The following is a 15,081-nucleotide window of genomic DNA, read 5'->3' as shown; positions in this document are numbered from 1 at the left end:
AAATAGACTGTCGGAATTCACTGAAGGCTGAAATTAAAATAAGTAAACACAAACTTTATCCCCGCTACTCTGCTTGAAGATAACCACCGAAAATTACTTATTAGTTCTGGCACTCTGTGACTCAAGCCTGCAACTTTTGAGTTACACTAGCTTTACTAGGTATATTGACTGCAAGATTAAACCATAAATAAATCTTGGCCAGTGACAAAAACGAATTCATGATGTATACTGAAGTTTACATTAACAATAGGACTCAGCCATTTGGAATTGTATCTTCTAATAAATACACAGATAGATGTTACATTTGCTCTTTTCTAAATAGGTAAATACCTTTTGTCGTGAACAGGTGACTGCAATTTACAATGCACAATAGACAGAAAAAAAACTGGTCGTAGTGAAACTATAGTTGTTAATACTGTAAACTGTAAATTCTGTTCATGGGGGTACTTTTATTCAAGCCATGAAAGAAAATAATGATATTCTATGAATTATTCTACGAATATAATCTACAATTATTGATGTTCTCAACGCGTTTTATTAAGTGAAATATTTCTCAAGCCGCTGAAGGTCCTGAACTTAGTCACTTCTTCTAGCATTTTCTTTTTTTCAGATGTCCAGCAATTCATGTTTCCACATTAGGGTCTGTTCATTTAGTTACATTATCCATATAACTATTTGTTTGAAAACTAGAGCAACTCAGTACCATCAAGGGATGATCACTTCTTGACGGCACAGAGAGAGTTTTGCTCTCTAGCGACATATTCAAGAGCTAGTGATGAATGGAAATTCAGGAAAGAAAAGCGTATAATTATCATAAGTAAAAGAGGATCCTTCAGCGAAATAATGCTGCTTATATTAATTTCCCCACTCATTAACAGCTTCTTTACACTTCTTCTTTAATCTTTAACCTAAATATAGATTCTGCCATCTCGGATCGGCAGAACAGTAAACTAAACAAGAAATAAATGTCCATATGATAAAAATAATTTTAATTGTGCAACAATAAATATCACGTTCTCGGCAACTTTAAGCCGTGCTTGCTTTAAGAAATGACCAGAATCCTGATTGGTGGAATGTCAATGAGATTCTACACCAATTGGGATCTGAGATATGCTTAGTGATCCGGACAGCCCCCTTTACGGCACGGCAGCCATCAGGTTAGATCAGACACAGAGAAAACTGGGTAGCCTGCAGCTCCGTGGGATTTTTGCACAAATCATTTCATCTGTAAGGAAATGTGAGTATTTGATTGAAGTAATTCGAGCGATTGGCAAGAAGTACGAATATGTCTTGTGCCGTTTGTCCGACTTAACACTGAATCACAGCTAAAAGGACAATAGAATACTGTCTGGGCTTAAAAAACATTGGAATGACTTCTACTGGAAATGAGATATAAAATATATTTGTTGCTAAAATGCCAATTGCTGATCTGCGTGTTCTGCTTGTCGAATACTGTGTCTGGTCAAATTCGTTATTCTGTTCCTGAAGAACTCCAAAGGGGAGCCTTTGTTGGGAAAATCGCAGCAGATTTGGGTTTAGACGTAAAGCAGCTGTGGGCTCGCAGATTGCGGATGGCGCCCAGTCCACAAAAGCAGTATTTCGACGTAAATGTACAGAATGGAATTTTATTTGTAAAAGAAATTATCGACAGGGAACTGCTTTGTGGGTCAAATCTCGATTGTCGCTTATCGGTGGAAATTGTGCTTGAAAATCCTCTGAGCCTGTACCAGGTGGAAGTGGAAGTTCTCGATGTAAATGACAACGCTCCCAGTTTCCCGAAAAGCCAGTTTCGTCTGGAGATCTCGGAACTTGCAGCACCGGGTATGCCATTTCCTCTGGAACCCGGGCATGATCCGGACATCGGCACAAACTCCTTGCAAACCTACCAGCTAGAATCCAATGAATATTTTACTCTGGACGTACAAATGCGCAGTGGGAAGGGCAAGTGGCCAGTACTGTTGCTACAGAAACCTTTGGACAGAGAAATACTGGCGACGCAAAGTATGACGTTAACCGCAGAAGACGGTGGGTTGCCTCCGAGATCGGGTACAGTGCAGATTATAGTTATAGTGAAGGATGTTAATGACAATGCGCCTGTTTTCTCCCAGCCAGTTTACAGAGTGAGATTATTAGAATCTGCACCAAAAGGGACCCCGATTATCACATTGAACGCAACTGATAAAGACGATGGCCTCAATGGAGAGATAATGTATTCTTTTCGTAGCCATATCTCTTCGACTGTTCGTAAACTTTTTGATCTGAATTCCAAAACTGGTGAAATCAGACTGAAGGGGAACTTGGACTACGAAGAAAAAAACGTTTTTGAGATTAAAATACAAGCGACAGATAAGGGTCCTAACGCTGTTCCCGAGTACTGTGATGTATTTGTTGAATTGATTGATGTGAATGATAACGCGCCGCTTGTGATATTGCGGTCTTCCTCTGCGACTGTTTCGGAAGATGCTCCACATGGGACTGTAGTGGCTCTGTTCACTGCAGAGGATAGAGATTCCGGAAAAAATGGCCAGGTACATTGTCAAATTTCACATCAACTACCTTTTAAGCTGGATTCATCTTTAAAGAACTACTACAGAATCCTTGTACTGCACCCGCTCGACCGCGAAAACAATTCCAGGTATGATATTACCATTACATGCACGGATGCGGGGGACCTTCCTCTCATTTCCAGGAAGACCATCCGAGTAGAGGTTTCAGATATAAACGATAACGCGCCAAGGTTTTCTCGTTCAATATACACAGCAAATGTTATGGAAAACAACGTCATTGGAGCTTCCATATTTTCCCTTACGGCCTTCGATGCAGACGCTGGAGAGAACGCCCGACTGAACTTTTCTATCCTAGAGTCTCAGGTTCAGAATTTCTCAACAACCTCCTATGTTTCAATTAATTCAGCAAGTGGTGTTATCTATGCTCAGAGATCTTTTGACTACGAACAATTGGAAAACTTTAAGATTCAAGTTCAAGTGCGGGATTCTGGTACGCCACCTCACACGAGTAATGCGTCAGTGAACGTTATTATCCTGGATCAGAATGATAATGTTCCAGTGATTGTGCATCCTTTACCCGAATTCGGGTCGTCAGCAATAGAAACAATATCCCGATTCAGTGAACCGGGGTCCTTGGTTGTCAAGGTATCGGCCACAGATGCAGACTCGGGTCAGAATGCTCGACTCTCTTATGAGATTTTTCAAGCCACACATCATAATCTTTTCACCATTTCGGCAGAGACTGGCGAAATTTGGACTATCCGTCGAATTTTCAGTAGTGATGCTTCCAATCAAAGACTAGTGGTTGTGGTAAAAGACAATGGAATGCCATCACTTTCTGCCACTGTGACGATTGTATTATCTGTGGTTGGGACTGATAGTGAAACGTTCTCCAGTGTCAGTAGTTCTTCCATAGATCCTAACATCACTCCTGAACTGAGCCTTTCCTTGGTTATAGCCTTGGGAATAATATCTAGCATTTTGCTCATAATGTTAATCATCCTCGCCGTTAAAGTTCACAAAAACAGGAATGGTGCGGTTTGCCAGCATCATTACCTGAGTTCTTCTTGTTGCTTCGAAAAAAGAAATAGTTTCAATGGAATTCAAAAGGCCAGTAAAAGCCTTCAGATACCACCAAACTATGTTGAAGTGTTTGGGGGCGATCCTCTCTCCCAAAGATTCCGTTACGAGTCATGTTCGACATTGCAGTCTACCAAAAGGGATTTCACCCTCCCCAGCATGAGCAGATCTTGTGCAGACCAGAACTTTGTTCGGAACGAATCTGTCGGTGAAGGAAATATTGCAATGGTGGATTCTGAAAAATACAGCATTCCTGAGGTGAGGCAATTCGAACCAGACGGAAAAGCCTGATAGGTTTGGCTTGAAAGCGCAAGTAACAGTAGAGAGGTAACAGTATATTGAGATAAATAGCATGAACGATGTAGCTTAATGGGAAATACTCTTTGCTAAATCTTTCTAGATTAGTTTTCTGTCTAGTGTGATGTTTTCAATTTTCATTGTTATATATAATTCTAATATATTACTAAATAACCTTTAAATTATTTTCTGGAAGTCCTGGTTTTTAGAAGTTTGTGTATTTCTTCTTCATAACATTCTTTCCTCCAGATCAATTGGTAACACACTAGTATTTAAGCCTCGAACAGTTCTTCCAGTCGAGTGGACAATTTCTTTATAATTCCTCCAATCTGATACATTGTGCTCTGAGCCCACTTTGTGGTCTGCTCTCCCATGGGGTATATAAACGTAGAATGAGTGCATAGTTCTTCAGTTCGGTCCTTTCCAGTGTCACGAGCTTCACTTTTATTCTGCATTCCACTACTCTGAGCTCTGAACCATGTTTTGCGTATGGTCGAAGAATACCATCTAATCTTCCATCCAGGCATATTCTAATCTAATCCCTGAATTCGGTATGTAGTTCAACAAATGACTTTTTCTTATATTTGCAAACCTGCGCTTGCAAACCTGCTCAATGTTTCTCTCTTCGGATGGTCAACTGGGCACTTCCACCAGACATTTTTGTTTTAGATTTCCGACAGCTTCCTTAATCTGAACTTTACTGTTCCAACTTTATTTTAATCCCCTCTGTATTCCTTATTTCCTCATCATTTATTTCCACACATCCATACGTCCATTAGGCGGCAATGAAAGCAAACATGTGACCAACACAGCAAATACTTTGTCCTACCAACAGACATGCTCTTGCTCTCATATCACCATCATAAAAACCTGTACTCAGTGCACTAACTATTGATCGTTTTTTCCAGTATGCACTGCAGACCAATGGAAATTGAGCCATGATATTAACACTGGTCCTCGCTCCACATATGATGTTTTTCATGACGAGTTTCCCAAGATGTCCTGGTCTTGCTTTTAGATACGATTTACGGGTTTAGCACGCATTCTATGTTAATGAGCTATGGACAGCTGACAGAGATATAATGCTGGTGGAACATAGCAGATCAGGCAGTATCTATGAAAAAAGAACAACAGAAGGGAGACGATGAGGCCATGCTCACTGTAGGGGCGCAACACAATATTCCTTCGAGGTAGCCTCTGACCTAACGGCATGAACATTGATTTCTCCTTCCGGAGTGTTTTTCCTCCTGCGTTACCTATTCAATTACCCACTCTAACCTCTAACCTCTTCACCTCACCTGCTCACCACCTCCCCTTCTTTACTTCCTCCATAGTCCACTCGCCTCTCCTATCAGATTTCTGTTTCTCCAGCCCTTCACCTTTCACACTCAACTGGCTTCACATATAATCTTCTAGCTAGTCATCCTTCTCCTCCTTCGCCTTTTTATTCTGGCGTCTTCCCCTTCATTTCCATTCCTGATGAAGGGTCTCGGCCCGAAACGGCGACTGTTCATTCATTTCCAAAGACGCTACCTGATCTCCTGAGTTCCTCCAGCATTTTGTGTGTGCGATTCTAGATGGACTATTAAAGATAGATAATAGTAGAAAGACAGAGATAAGTATAGATAGATACTGAAATAAAAACAGATACGTAGTTAGATATACAGACAGATGTGATAGGTGCATAGATATATAGACAGATAGTCTGATATAAACACGTCCAATCTTCTAGTGACACGTTAATGTACAGTTTAGCTGCGTACATTTGCCTGGAACGCGTTATAAACCTGTAACTGTATCTAAAAAGAAGCGATATATAGATAGATGGACGGATGGATAGATGCCGACTTATGGAGGAGAGTATGCTTGGTGCATCATTTCATCTGTGAGATGGGCGGTTGCGCTGCTTGGAGAAAAACAAAAGGTAACATCCATGGTGAATGTAATTAGCAGTAATTTTAAATTCAAACACAAGAACAGATACTAGTGTCAATAGACAATAGAGAATAGACAATAGGTGCAGAAGTAGACGATTCGGCCCTTCGAGCCTGCACCGCCATTCTGAGATCATGGCTGATCATCTAATATCAATACCCGGTTCCTGCCTTGTCCCCATATCCCTTGATTCCCCTATCCATAAGATACCTATCTAGCTCATTCTTGAAAGCATCCAGAGAGTTGGCCTCCACTGCCTTCCGAGGCAATGCATTCCAGACCCCCACAACTCTCCGGGAGAAGAAGTTTTTCCTTAACTCTGTCCTAAATGACCTACCCCTTATTCTCAAACCATGCCCTCTGGTTCTGGACTCTCCCAGCATCTGGAACATATTTCCTGCCTCTATCTTGTCCAATCCCTTAATAATCTTATATGTTGCAATCAGATCCCCTCTCAATCTCCTTAATTCCAGCGTTTACAAGCCCAGTCTCTCTAACCTCTCTGCGTAAGACAGTCTGGACATGCCAGGAATTAACCTTGTGAATCTACGCTGCACTTCCTCTACACCCAGGTTGTCCTTCCTTAACCCTGGAGACCAAAACTGTACACAATACTCCAGGTGTGGTCTCACCAGGGCTCTGTACAAATGCAAGAGGATTTCCTTGCTCTTGTACTCAATTCCCTTTGTAATAAAGGCCAACATTCCATTAGCCTTCTTCACTGTCTGCTGCACTTGCTCATTCACCTTCAGTGACTGTTGAGCAAGGACTCCTAGATCTCTTTGTATTTCTCCCTTACCTAACACTACACTGTTCAGTTAATAATCAGTCTTCCTGTTCTTACTCCCAAAGTGGATAACCTCACACTTATTCACATTAAACGTCATCTGCCAAGTATCTGTCCACTCACTCAGCCTATCCAAGTCACCCTGAATTCTCCTAACATCCTCATCCACATGTCACACTGCCACCCAGCTTAGTATCATCAGCAAACTTGCTGATTTTATTCTCAATGCCTTCATCTAAATGGTTGATGTAAATCGTAAACAACTGTGGTCCCAATACCGAGCCCTGTGGCACCTCACTAGTAATCATCTGCCATTCCGAGAAACACCAATTCACCGTTACCCTTTGCTTTCTATCTGCCAACCAGTTTTCTATTCATGTCAATATCTTCCCCCCAATGCCATGAGCTCTGATTTTACCCACCAATCTCCTATGTGGGACCTTATCAAATACCTTCTGAAAATCGAGGTACACTACATCCACTGGATCTCCCTTGTCTAACTTCCTGGTTACATCCTCGAAAAACTCCAATAGATTAGTCAAGCATGATTTGCCCTTCGTAAATCCATCCTGGCTCGGCCCAATCCTATCACTGCTATCTAGATATGCCACTATTTCATCTTTAATAATGGACTCTAGCATCTTCCTCACTACCGATGTTAGGCTGACAGAACGATAGTTCTCTGTTTTCTCCCTCCCTCCTTTCTTAAAAAGTGGGATAACATTAGCCATTCTCCAATCCTCAGGAACTGATCCTGAATCTAAGGAACATTGGAAAATGATTACCAATGCATCCGCAATTTCCAGAGCCACCTCCTTTAGTACCCTAGGATGCAGACCATCTGGACCTGGGGATTTGTCAGCCTTCAGTCCCATCAGTCTACTCATCACTGTTTCCTTCCTAATGTCAATCTGTTTCATTTCCTCTGTTACCCTATGTCCTTGGCCCATCCATACATCTGGGAGATTGATTATGTCTTTCCCAGTGAAGACAGATCTAAAGTACTTATTAAGTTCTTCTGCCATTTCTCTGTTTCCCATAACAATTTCACCCAATACATTCTTCAAGGGCCCAACATTGTTCTTAACTATCTTCTTTCTCTTCACATACCTAAAAAAGCTTTTGCTATCCTCCTTTATATTCCTGGCTAGCTTGCGTTCGTACCTCATTTTTTCTCCCCGTATTGCCTTTTTAGTTAAGTTCTGTTGTTCCTTAAAAATTTCCCAATCATCTGTCCTCCCACTCACCTTAGCTCTGTCATACTTCCTTTTTTTTAATGCTATGCAATCTCTGACTTCCTTTGTCAACCACTGTGGCCCCTTTCCCCCCCTTTGAATCCTTCCTTCTCCGGGGGATGAACTGATTTTGCACCTTGTGCATTATTCCCAAGAATACCTGCCATTGCTCTTCCACTGTCTTTTCTGCTAGGATATCCATCCAGTTAACTTTGGCCAGCTCCTCCCTCATGGCTCCATAGTCTCCTTTGTTCAAATGCAACACTGACACCTCCGATTCGCCCTTATCCTTCTCAAATTGCAGATAAAAACTTATATTATGGTCACTACCTCCTAATGGCTCCTTTACTTCAAGATCGCTTATCAAATCCTGTTCATTACACAACACTAAATCCAGAATAGCCTTGTCCCTGGTCGGCTCTCGTACAAGCTGTTCCAAGAATGCATCCCGTAGGCACTCTACAAACTCCCTATCCTGGGGTCCAGCACCAACCTGATTCTCCCAGTTCACCTACATGTTTAAATCCCCCATAACTACTGCGACATTACCTTTGCCACATGCCAATGTTAACTCCCTATTCAACTTGCACCCAATATCCATGCTACTGTTTGGTGGTCTGTAGACAACACCCTTTAGGGTCTTTTTGCCCTTACTGTTCCTCAGTTCTATCCAGACAGACTCTACTTCTCCTGATCCTATGTCCCCCCTTGCAAAGGACTGAATCTCATTCCTCACCAACAGGGCCACCCCACCCCCTCTGCCCACATTTCTGTCCCTACGATAGCACGTATACCCTTGTACATTCATTTCCCAGGTCTGATCTCCGTGCAGCCATGTCTCCGTTATCCCAACAACATCATAGTTACCCATTCGCACCTGAGCTTCAAGCTCATCCGCCTTATCTCTGACACTTCGTGCATTCAGATATAGAATTTTTAGACCATTTCTCCTCTCTCTGTTTAAATCGCTGCCTATTGTGCTTAACCCAGCTCGCCGAACTCCCATCGGGCTATACACCCCTTGAATTTTGTTGTCCTTCCTAAATTTACTTATTCTTTCTGCACATTTATCTCCATGTTCCGTCAGACCATCCCTCTGTGCATGTGTCTTCCTTATCATTTGTTCCGCCTCACCTTTCTCTACTACACACTTAATATTCCGGAACCGTGTAGTCCCCACCCGTCCTTTATTCTTCATCTCGCTATCCTCTCTCGCATTCTGGATCCCTGCCCCCTGCAAATTTATTTTACCCCCCCCCCCCGAGAAGCACTAGCAAACTTTCCTGCAAGAATGTTAGTACCGCTCCAGTTCAGGTGTAAACCGTCCCGTCAGAACAGATCCCACCTTCCCTGGAACAAAGCCCAATTATCTAAAAACATGAAGCCCTCCCTCCTGCACCATCCTCTCAGCCACGTATTAATCTGTATAATCCTTCTGTTCCTTGCCTCACTCGCACGTGGCAGAGGTAGCAATCCTGAGATTGTTACCCTGGAGGTTCTGCCCTTCAGCTTTGCAACTAACTCCCTGAACGCACTACGCAAGACCCCCTCACTCATCCTACCCACGTCGTTGGTCCCTACATGGACCACAACATCTGCGTTCTTGCCCTCCCTCTCGAGAATAACCTGCACCCGATCTGAGATGTCCCCGACCCCGGCACCAGGGAGGCAACATACCATCCGAGACTCCCGATCTTCCCCACAAAATCTCCTATCTGCCCCCCTGACTATAGAATCCCCTATCACTACCGCTCTGTCGGTATCACAATGATATTTGGGGAATCGTTGGCAAACAAATTGACTACGACGTTTACTGAATCACCTTAAAAATACAGAAGTTAGCTCTTGTTGGAAAAGTGCACTTGAGATATCCTATAGGACCTATAGGGTTGTCAACACTAAAAGACTTGAAGTAGTCTCGAATAAAGTTAATGTGGTCTGTACTTTTAACTATTGTAGGTTCATTCGAAAGTTCTGCGCATGTTTTTAAAGGTACATACAGAACCGCTGCCTTGAACATAATTCACTTCCATTCTAATATATAACGGAACTGGATACCACAACCCAACGCATAATTTTTATAAATTGCTTTAGTTTTAGATCTTTGCATTTCGAAATGCTTGACTTTTCATTCAGTGTTTGGAAATGAGTGCCATTACTTTGGTAATTTTGAGATTCAACGATCAATGTAATGTATCTTTGTATTTTGATTATGGGTGCTGTAGTCAGAGTTTTGTGCATTGCTCGTTGTGCTTGAAGAAGGTCATAAACACCCTCGTGAACCAGTGAGGCCCGTGTTCTAATAGATCTCCCTTAACGTTGTTGTGTAAGAAATTCCAAGACTTATATCCGGTAACAGTGAAAAAATGGCAATAGAATGCCTTGAAAGTATTCAACCCCAGCCCTTTGTTTACATGAATGAGTATTATAAACAGGGATTTTGATCAATGTAACTGAGAATTTTTATTTGTGAACCGCATGCTCCTTTATCGCAATAGAGCCCCAAAGCAGGGAAAATTGTAAAGCACGAAAAAATAACAATTCAAAGACAAATGTCAGCAGTTCAAATGTATTCATCTCTCTTTGCTCAGTACGTAATTAAACCACCACGTGTAGCTATTATTGTCAGCAGTCTTCTGGATATGTCTCCTTTAGCTTCGCACAACGAGATTTTGCAAATTACTCAAGCTGTGACAGGTGAGTTGGGTGGTGGCGAAGGACAGTAATCTTGAGGTCTTGCCAAAGATATTCGACCGGTTTAAGGTCAAGTCGCTGACTGGGCCATTCTAGGACATCAACTTCCTTCGTTTGCAGCCACTCCATGGTTGATATAGTAGTGTTCCTTGCGTCGTTATCCCGCTGAAAGACTAACTTTCCCCTACCAGTTTAAGTTTTCTGTCAGAGGTTGGTATATTTTTATTCAGGATATCTCTGTATTTTAGCAGCATTCATTTTCTCATGAATCCTGACCAGATTTTTAGTCCCTGCTGCCGAAAAACATTTCCACAACATGATGCGTTCTCCACCATACTTTACAGTATAGATGGTGTTACCTGGATAATGCACAATATTAGATTTATGCCACACGTATTGTCGAGGCCAAAAAAATCCACTTTATTCTCATCCGACAACAAAACCGTCTTCCACATCTTTACAGTATATCCTAAGACTTTTTCAAAGTCTTTACGAGCAGGAATACGCCTTTTTTAGCCAGACAGTCTTCCTTGCCACTTCCATAAATACTGTACCCTCTTTTATACAGGGTTATAGAGATCGTGGAACTATGACCTTCATCTCTATTTGCAGCCACTGATTTCTGCAGATCACTCAATCAGCGTTACAGTGGCCTCTCTTACAAGTGTCATTCTTCTCCAACAACTGAGTTTGGAGATGAAGCTGACCTAGGCAGTGTGGCTGATATTTCATACTTTTGCCACTTTTTCCACGATGTACCTCACTGAGCTCCGAGGTATGTTCAGAGCCTATGAGATGGTCTGTTGTTCTTCCCGATATGTGTGTTTCCCTATTATCATTTCACTGACTTGCCTCAAATGCTCTTTTGGTTTAGTCTGTTGAAAATCTGTCATACTATTACAGAGAGAGGGTATTTCCTCCAATTTTCTACATCAGCAAATTGGATGAGTTGTTAAGGTAATATATAGGATTGCACCTGAGTAAAATTAGCGTAGCAATTACAAAGGGGTTCATATTTTTTCAGCCTCAATTTTTTTGGTTTTAATTGTTAGTACATTGTAGACATGGTTTGGAATTTTGCTTTTGCTTTTTGGAACGAGCTTCCAGTAGAAGTGGTAGAGGCAGGTTCGATTTTGTCATTTAAAAAAAAATGGGATAGGTAGATAGATAGGAAAGTAATGGAGGATTATGGGCTGAGTGCAGGTAGGTGGGACTATGTGAGAGTAAGCTTTCGGCACGGACTAGAAGGGCCGAGATGGCCTGTTTCCGTGCTGTAATTGTTATGTGGTTATGTGAAATGATGCATAATGATTTTCTTTGGATGAGCTAATAACCGCACTTCAAGATATTTTAATTTTAGAAAATTAGACAGCAAATTGTGAAATTAGTTGTGGAGCCCGAATATTTTTTCAAAGTATTGTATATGATTCTTCGTCAAAGGTTAACGTACATCAGTAATAAAACCAGGGTATGTGAAACAATCTAAGTAAATATTGAGTTGCGAGTTGGTAGAGTAGCATAGAACAAAATAATTTTCCATTCATTTCTGGAGTAAGACCTATAGGTGACGTCTGATCAGATCTTCAAATAGATTTAGTGGTAGATCTGATGATATTGCAGTTTACATTCTTGACACAGCAATCACATTAGCTTTACTTTTAGTGAAAGTTATACAGAATATTTGCCATTTACCCGTTAAGTACCTCCGCTGTCTCCTCCGGTTCCATACATACTTTTCCAATGTCACACTTGAATGGTCCTATTCTCTCACGTCTTATACTCTTGCTCTTCATATACTTGTAGAATGCCTTGGGGCTTTCCTTAATCCTGTCCGCCAAGGCCGTCCCATGGCCCCTTACTGCTCTTCTAATTTCTTTCTTGAGCTCTTTCCAGCTAGCCTTATAATCTTCTAGATCTCTATCATTACATAGTTTTTTTAATCTTTCATAAGCTCTTCTTTTCTTCTTGTGTAGATTTACAACAGCCTTTGTGCACCACAGTTCCTGTACCCTACCATCCTTTCCCTGTCTCATTGGAATGTATCTATGCAGAATTCCATGTAAATATGCCGTGAACGTTTGCCACATTTCTTCCTTGCATTTCCCTGAGAACATCTGTTCCAAATTTATGTTTCCAAGTTCTTGCCTGTACTTCCCATTACTCCAATTAAATAAATTACTAACTTGTCTGCTCCGATCCCTCACCAGTGCTGTGGTAAATCAGATAGAATTCTGATCACTATCTCCAAAATGCTCTCCCACTGAGAGACCTGACGCCTGACCAGGTTCATTTCCCAATACCTGATCAAGTACAGCCTCTCCTCTTTCTGCATATTGTGTCAACAAACCATCTTGAGCACACCTAACAAACTCCACCCCATCTAAACCCCTCGCTCGAAGGACATGCCAATCGATATTTGGGAAATAAAAATCTCCCACCACAACAACCCTGTTAGTATTTTACTTTTCCAGGATCTGTCTCCCCATCTGCTCCTCGATGTCCCTGTTACTATTGGGTGGTCTATAAAAAATCACCTAATAGGATTATTGACCCCTTCCTGTTCCTAACTTCCACCCACAGAGACTCTGTAGACAACCCTCCATGTCGTCCTCCTTTTCGCCAGCTGTGACACTATCTCTGATCAACTGTGCTACGCCCCCACCTCTTTTTCCTCCATCCCTGTCCTTTCTGAAACATCTAAAGCCTGGTTTGCTTCCCTCCCTGTCCTTTCTGAAACATCTAATAAACCGATTAATTAAAACAGAAACGGCTGTGGAAGTAATCAACTTGGGTGAAAGACAACCAGACTAAAAGATGAGGCTGAGGCAATGTGACAGGTTAACGTTCAAATCAATTCTTGTCCCATAGCTATTCAAATTCAGATTCAGATTCAGATCCAGTTTATTATCATTTATAAACCACAAATACAATGCAGTTAAAAAATGAGACAACGTTCTCCGGAATGATAACACGAAAAAGCACAAAACAGACCACACAAGAAAAACCACATAACGTTTGGTAATCCCCAATCCAGAGTCTGGAGAGGCTGCTGCGTATCGATATCGCGCTACCGTCTTAGCACATTCCCTGGAAAGGAACTACAAACCCATCAGACAAAACTAAAGCTACAAGACCTACACAAAACCACATAGTTACATATAGTTATAGTCAACATATAGTTTCAACAGTGCAGACAATACCGTAATTGATAAAAGACTAACTGACAAAGACCACATAATTATAACACATAGTTTCAACAGTGCAAAGCAATACCGTAATCTGATAAAGAGCAGTCCATGGCATGGTTTAAAAGAAAGTCTCAAAGTCCCGATAGCCCACCATCTCACGCAGACGGTAGAAGGAAGAAAAACTCTTCCTGCCATGAACCTCCAGCGCCGCAGCTTGCCGATACAGCACCCTGGGAGCCTCGACCACAGCCAACTCCGAGTCCGTCCGAAAACTTCGATTTTCAAGATACAAGCTGGTCACGCGGCCGACAAGAGATTCAAGGTATGCTGTCCAAATTCTTCTTAAAAAATACAAAGAAACGGGCAGGGCTGTGGACCAGGAACGTATTTGTCTGCCACAGAAGCTGAACGCAGCAGGCGAATAATATATTAAACTGACGTCCATTCGAAATTGAAAGAAGTTCAATACTGCTATCAGCTCTGACTCACAGATACCACAAGAACCCAAAATACCACCCTCTACTGTGCGGAGAAGTCTTGTCGGAAATGGTCTCCATGGAAGAGTTGCTGCCAAAAAGCCATTCCTCCAAAGTAGAAATAAAGTCAAGAGGCTCGCCAACGCACAAAAGCTCAAGCACTGGGGTGCAGACCAATGGCAGCAAGTACTCTGGGCTGGCGAGTCAAAATTTAACAATTTTGGCTCAGATAGAAGTCAGTTTGACAGTGGAAGAGATGGAGACCGCTACATGGATGAGTATCTACAGCCAGCAAAGAAGCTCGCCGGAGGTTCCCTGCAGGTTTGAGGCTGTATTTCTGCAAATGGAGTTGGTGATCTAGTCAGAGTTTGTTCGAATCCGCAATGCTGAGAAGTACAAGCAGATTCTATTCCATCACGCAGTACCATAGGGTGGCGTCTGATCGGTCCCATCTTCATTCTGCAGTAGGAGAATAACCCCAAACACGACCAAGATCATAAGGAACTTCCTTCAACGAAAACGAGGAACAAGAGATTCTGCAACGGTTGGTATGGCCTCCACAGAGCCCTGATCTCAACGTCATCGAGGCTGTCAGGCATTACCTGGATGGACAGGAGCAGGTGAGACAGCCAATGTCTGCTGTTGAATTGTGGCAAGTTCTCCCAGATTCTTGGAGCAATCTATCAGCCCATATTTGTATAGAACTGCACGACTCTATACTTAAGAGAATTGGTGCAGTATGAAATGTAAACGGTAGTCACATCAAATATTGATTTGATTTAGTTTTTACTGTTCACTGCTATTTATGGTAAATTATTTATTATTTGGAAACTTTTCATTTATATAAGTGTTGAAAATTGCTTTGGTCTGTTGAAAAATGCG

At 41.9% G+C, this 15,081-nt stretch overlaps 1 protein-coding gene across 1 annotated transcript in view; it reads left to right on the top strand.

Annotated features, from left to right (window-relative positions):
* The window catches only part of LOC140739548 (protocadherin Fat 4-like), a 215,239-nt gene that overhangs the window by 25,884 nt on the left and 174,274 nt on the right, over positions 1 to 15,081 (top strand). The window contains exons 6-7 of the mRNA XM_073067942.1: positions 1,379 to 3,845; positions 14,215 to 14,520. Of these exons, the coding sequence (XP_072924043.1) occupies positions 1,379 to 3,845; positions 14,215 to 14,520 (2,773 nt within the window). The remainder of the gene's footprint in view (positions 1 to 1,378; positions 3,846 to 14,214; positions 14,521 to 15,081) is intronic.

The sequence above is a fragment of the Hemitrygon akajei genome, chromosome 15 (assembly GCF_048418815.1).
Source record: "Hemitrygon akajei chromosome 15, sHemAka1.3, whole genome shotgun sequence".
NCBI classification, from domain to species: Eukaryota; Metazoa; Chordata; class Chondrichthyes; order Myliobatiformes; family Dasyatidae; genus Hemitrygon; species Hemitrygon akajei.
Note: the sequence above shows the minus strand (reverse complement) of the source record. Positions and strands in the feature narration are given on the sequence as shown.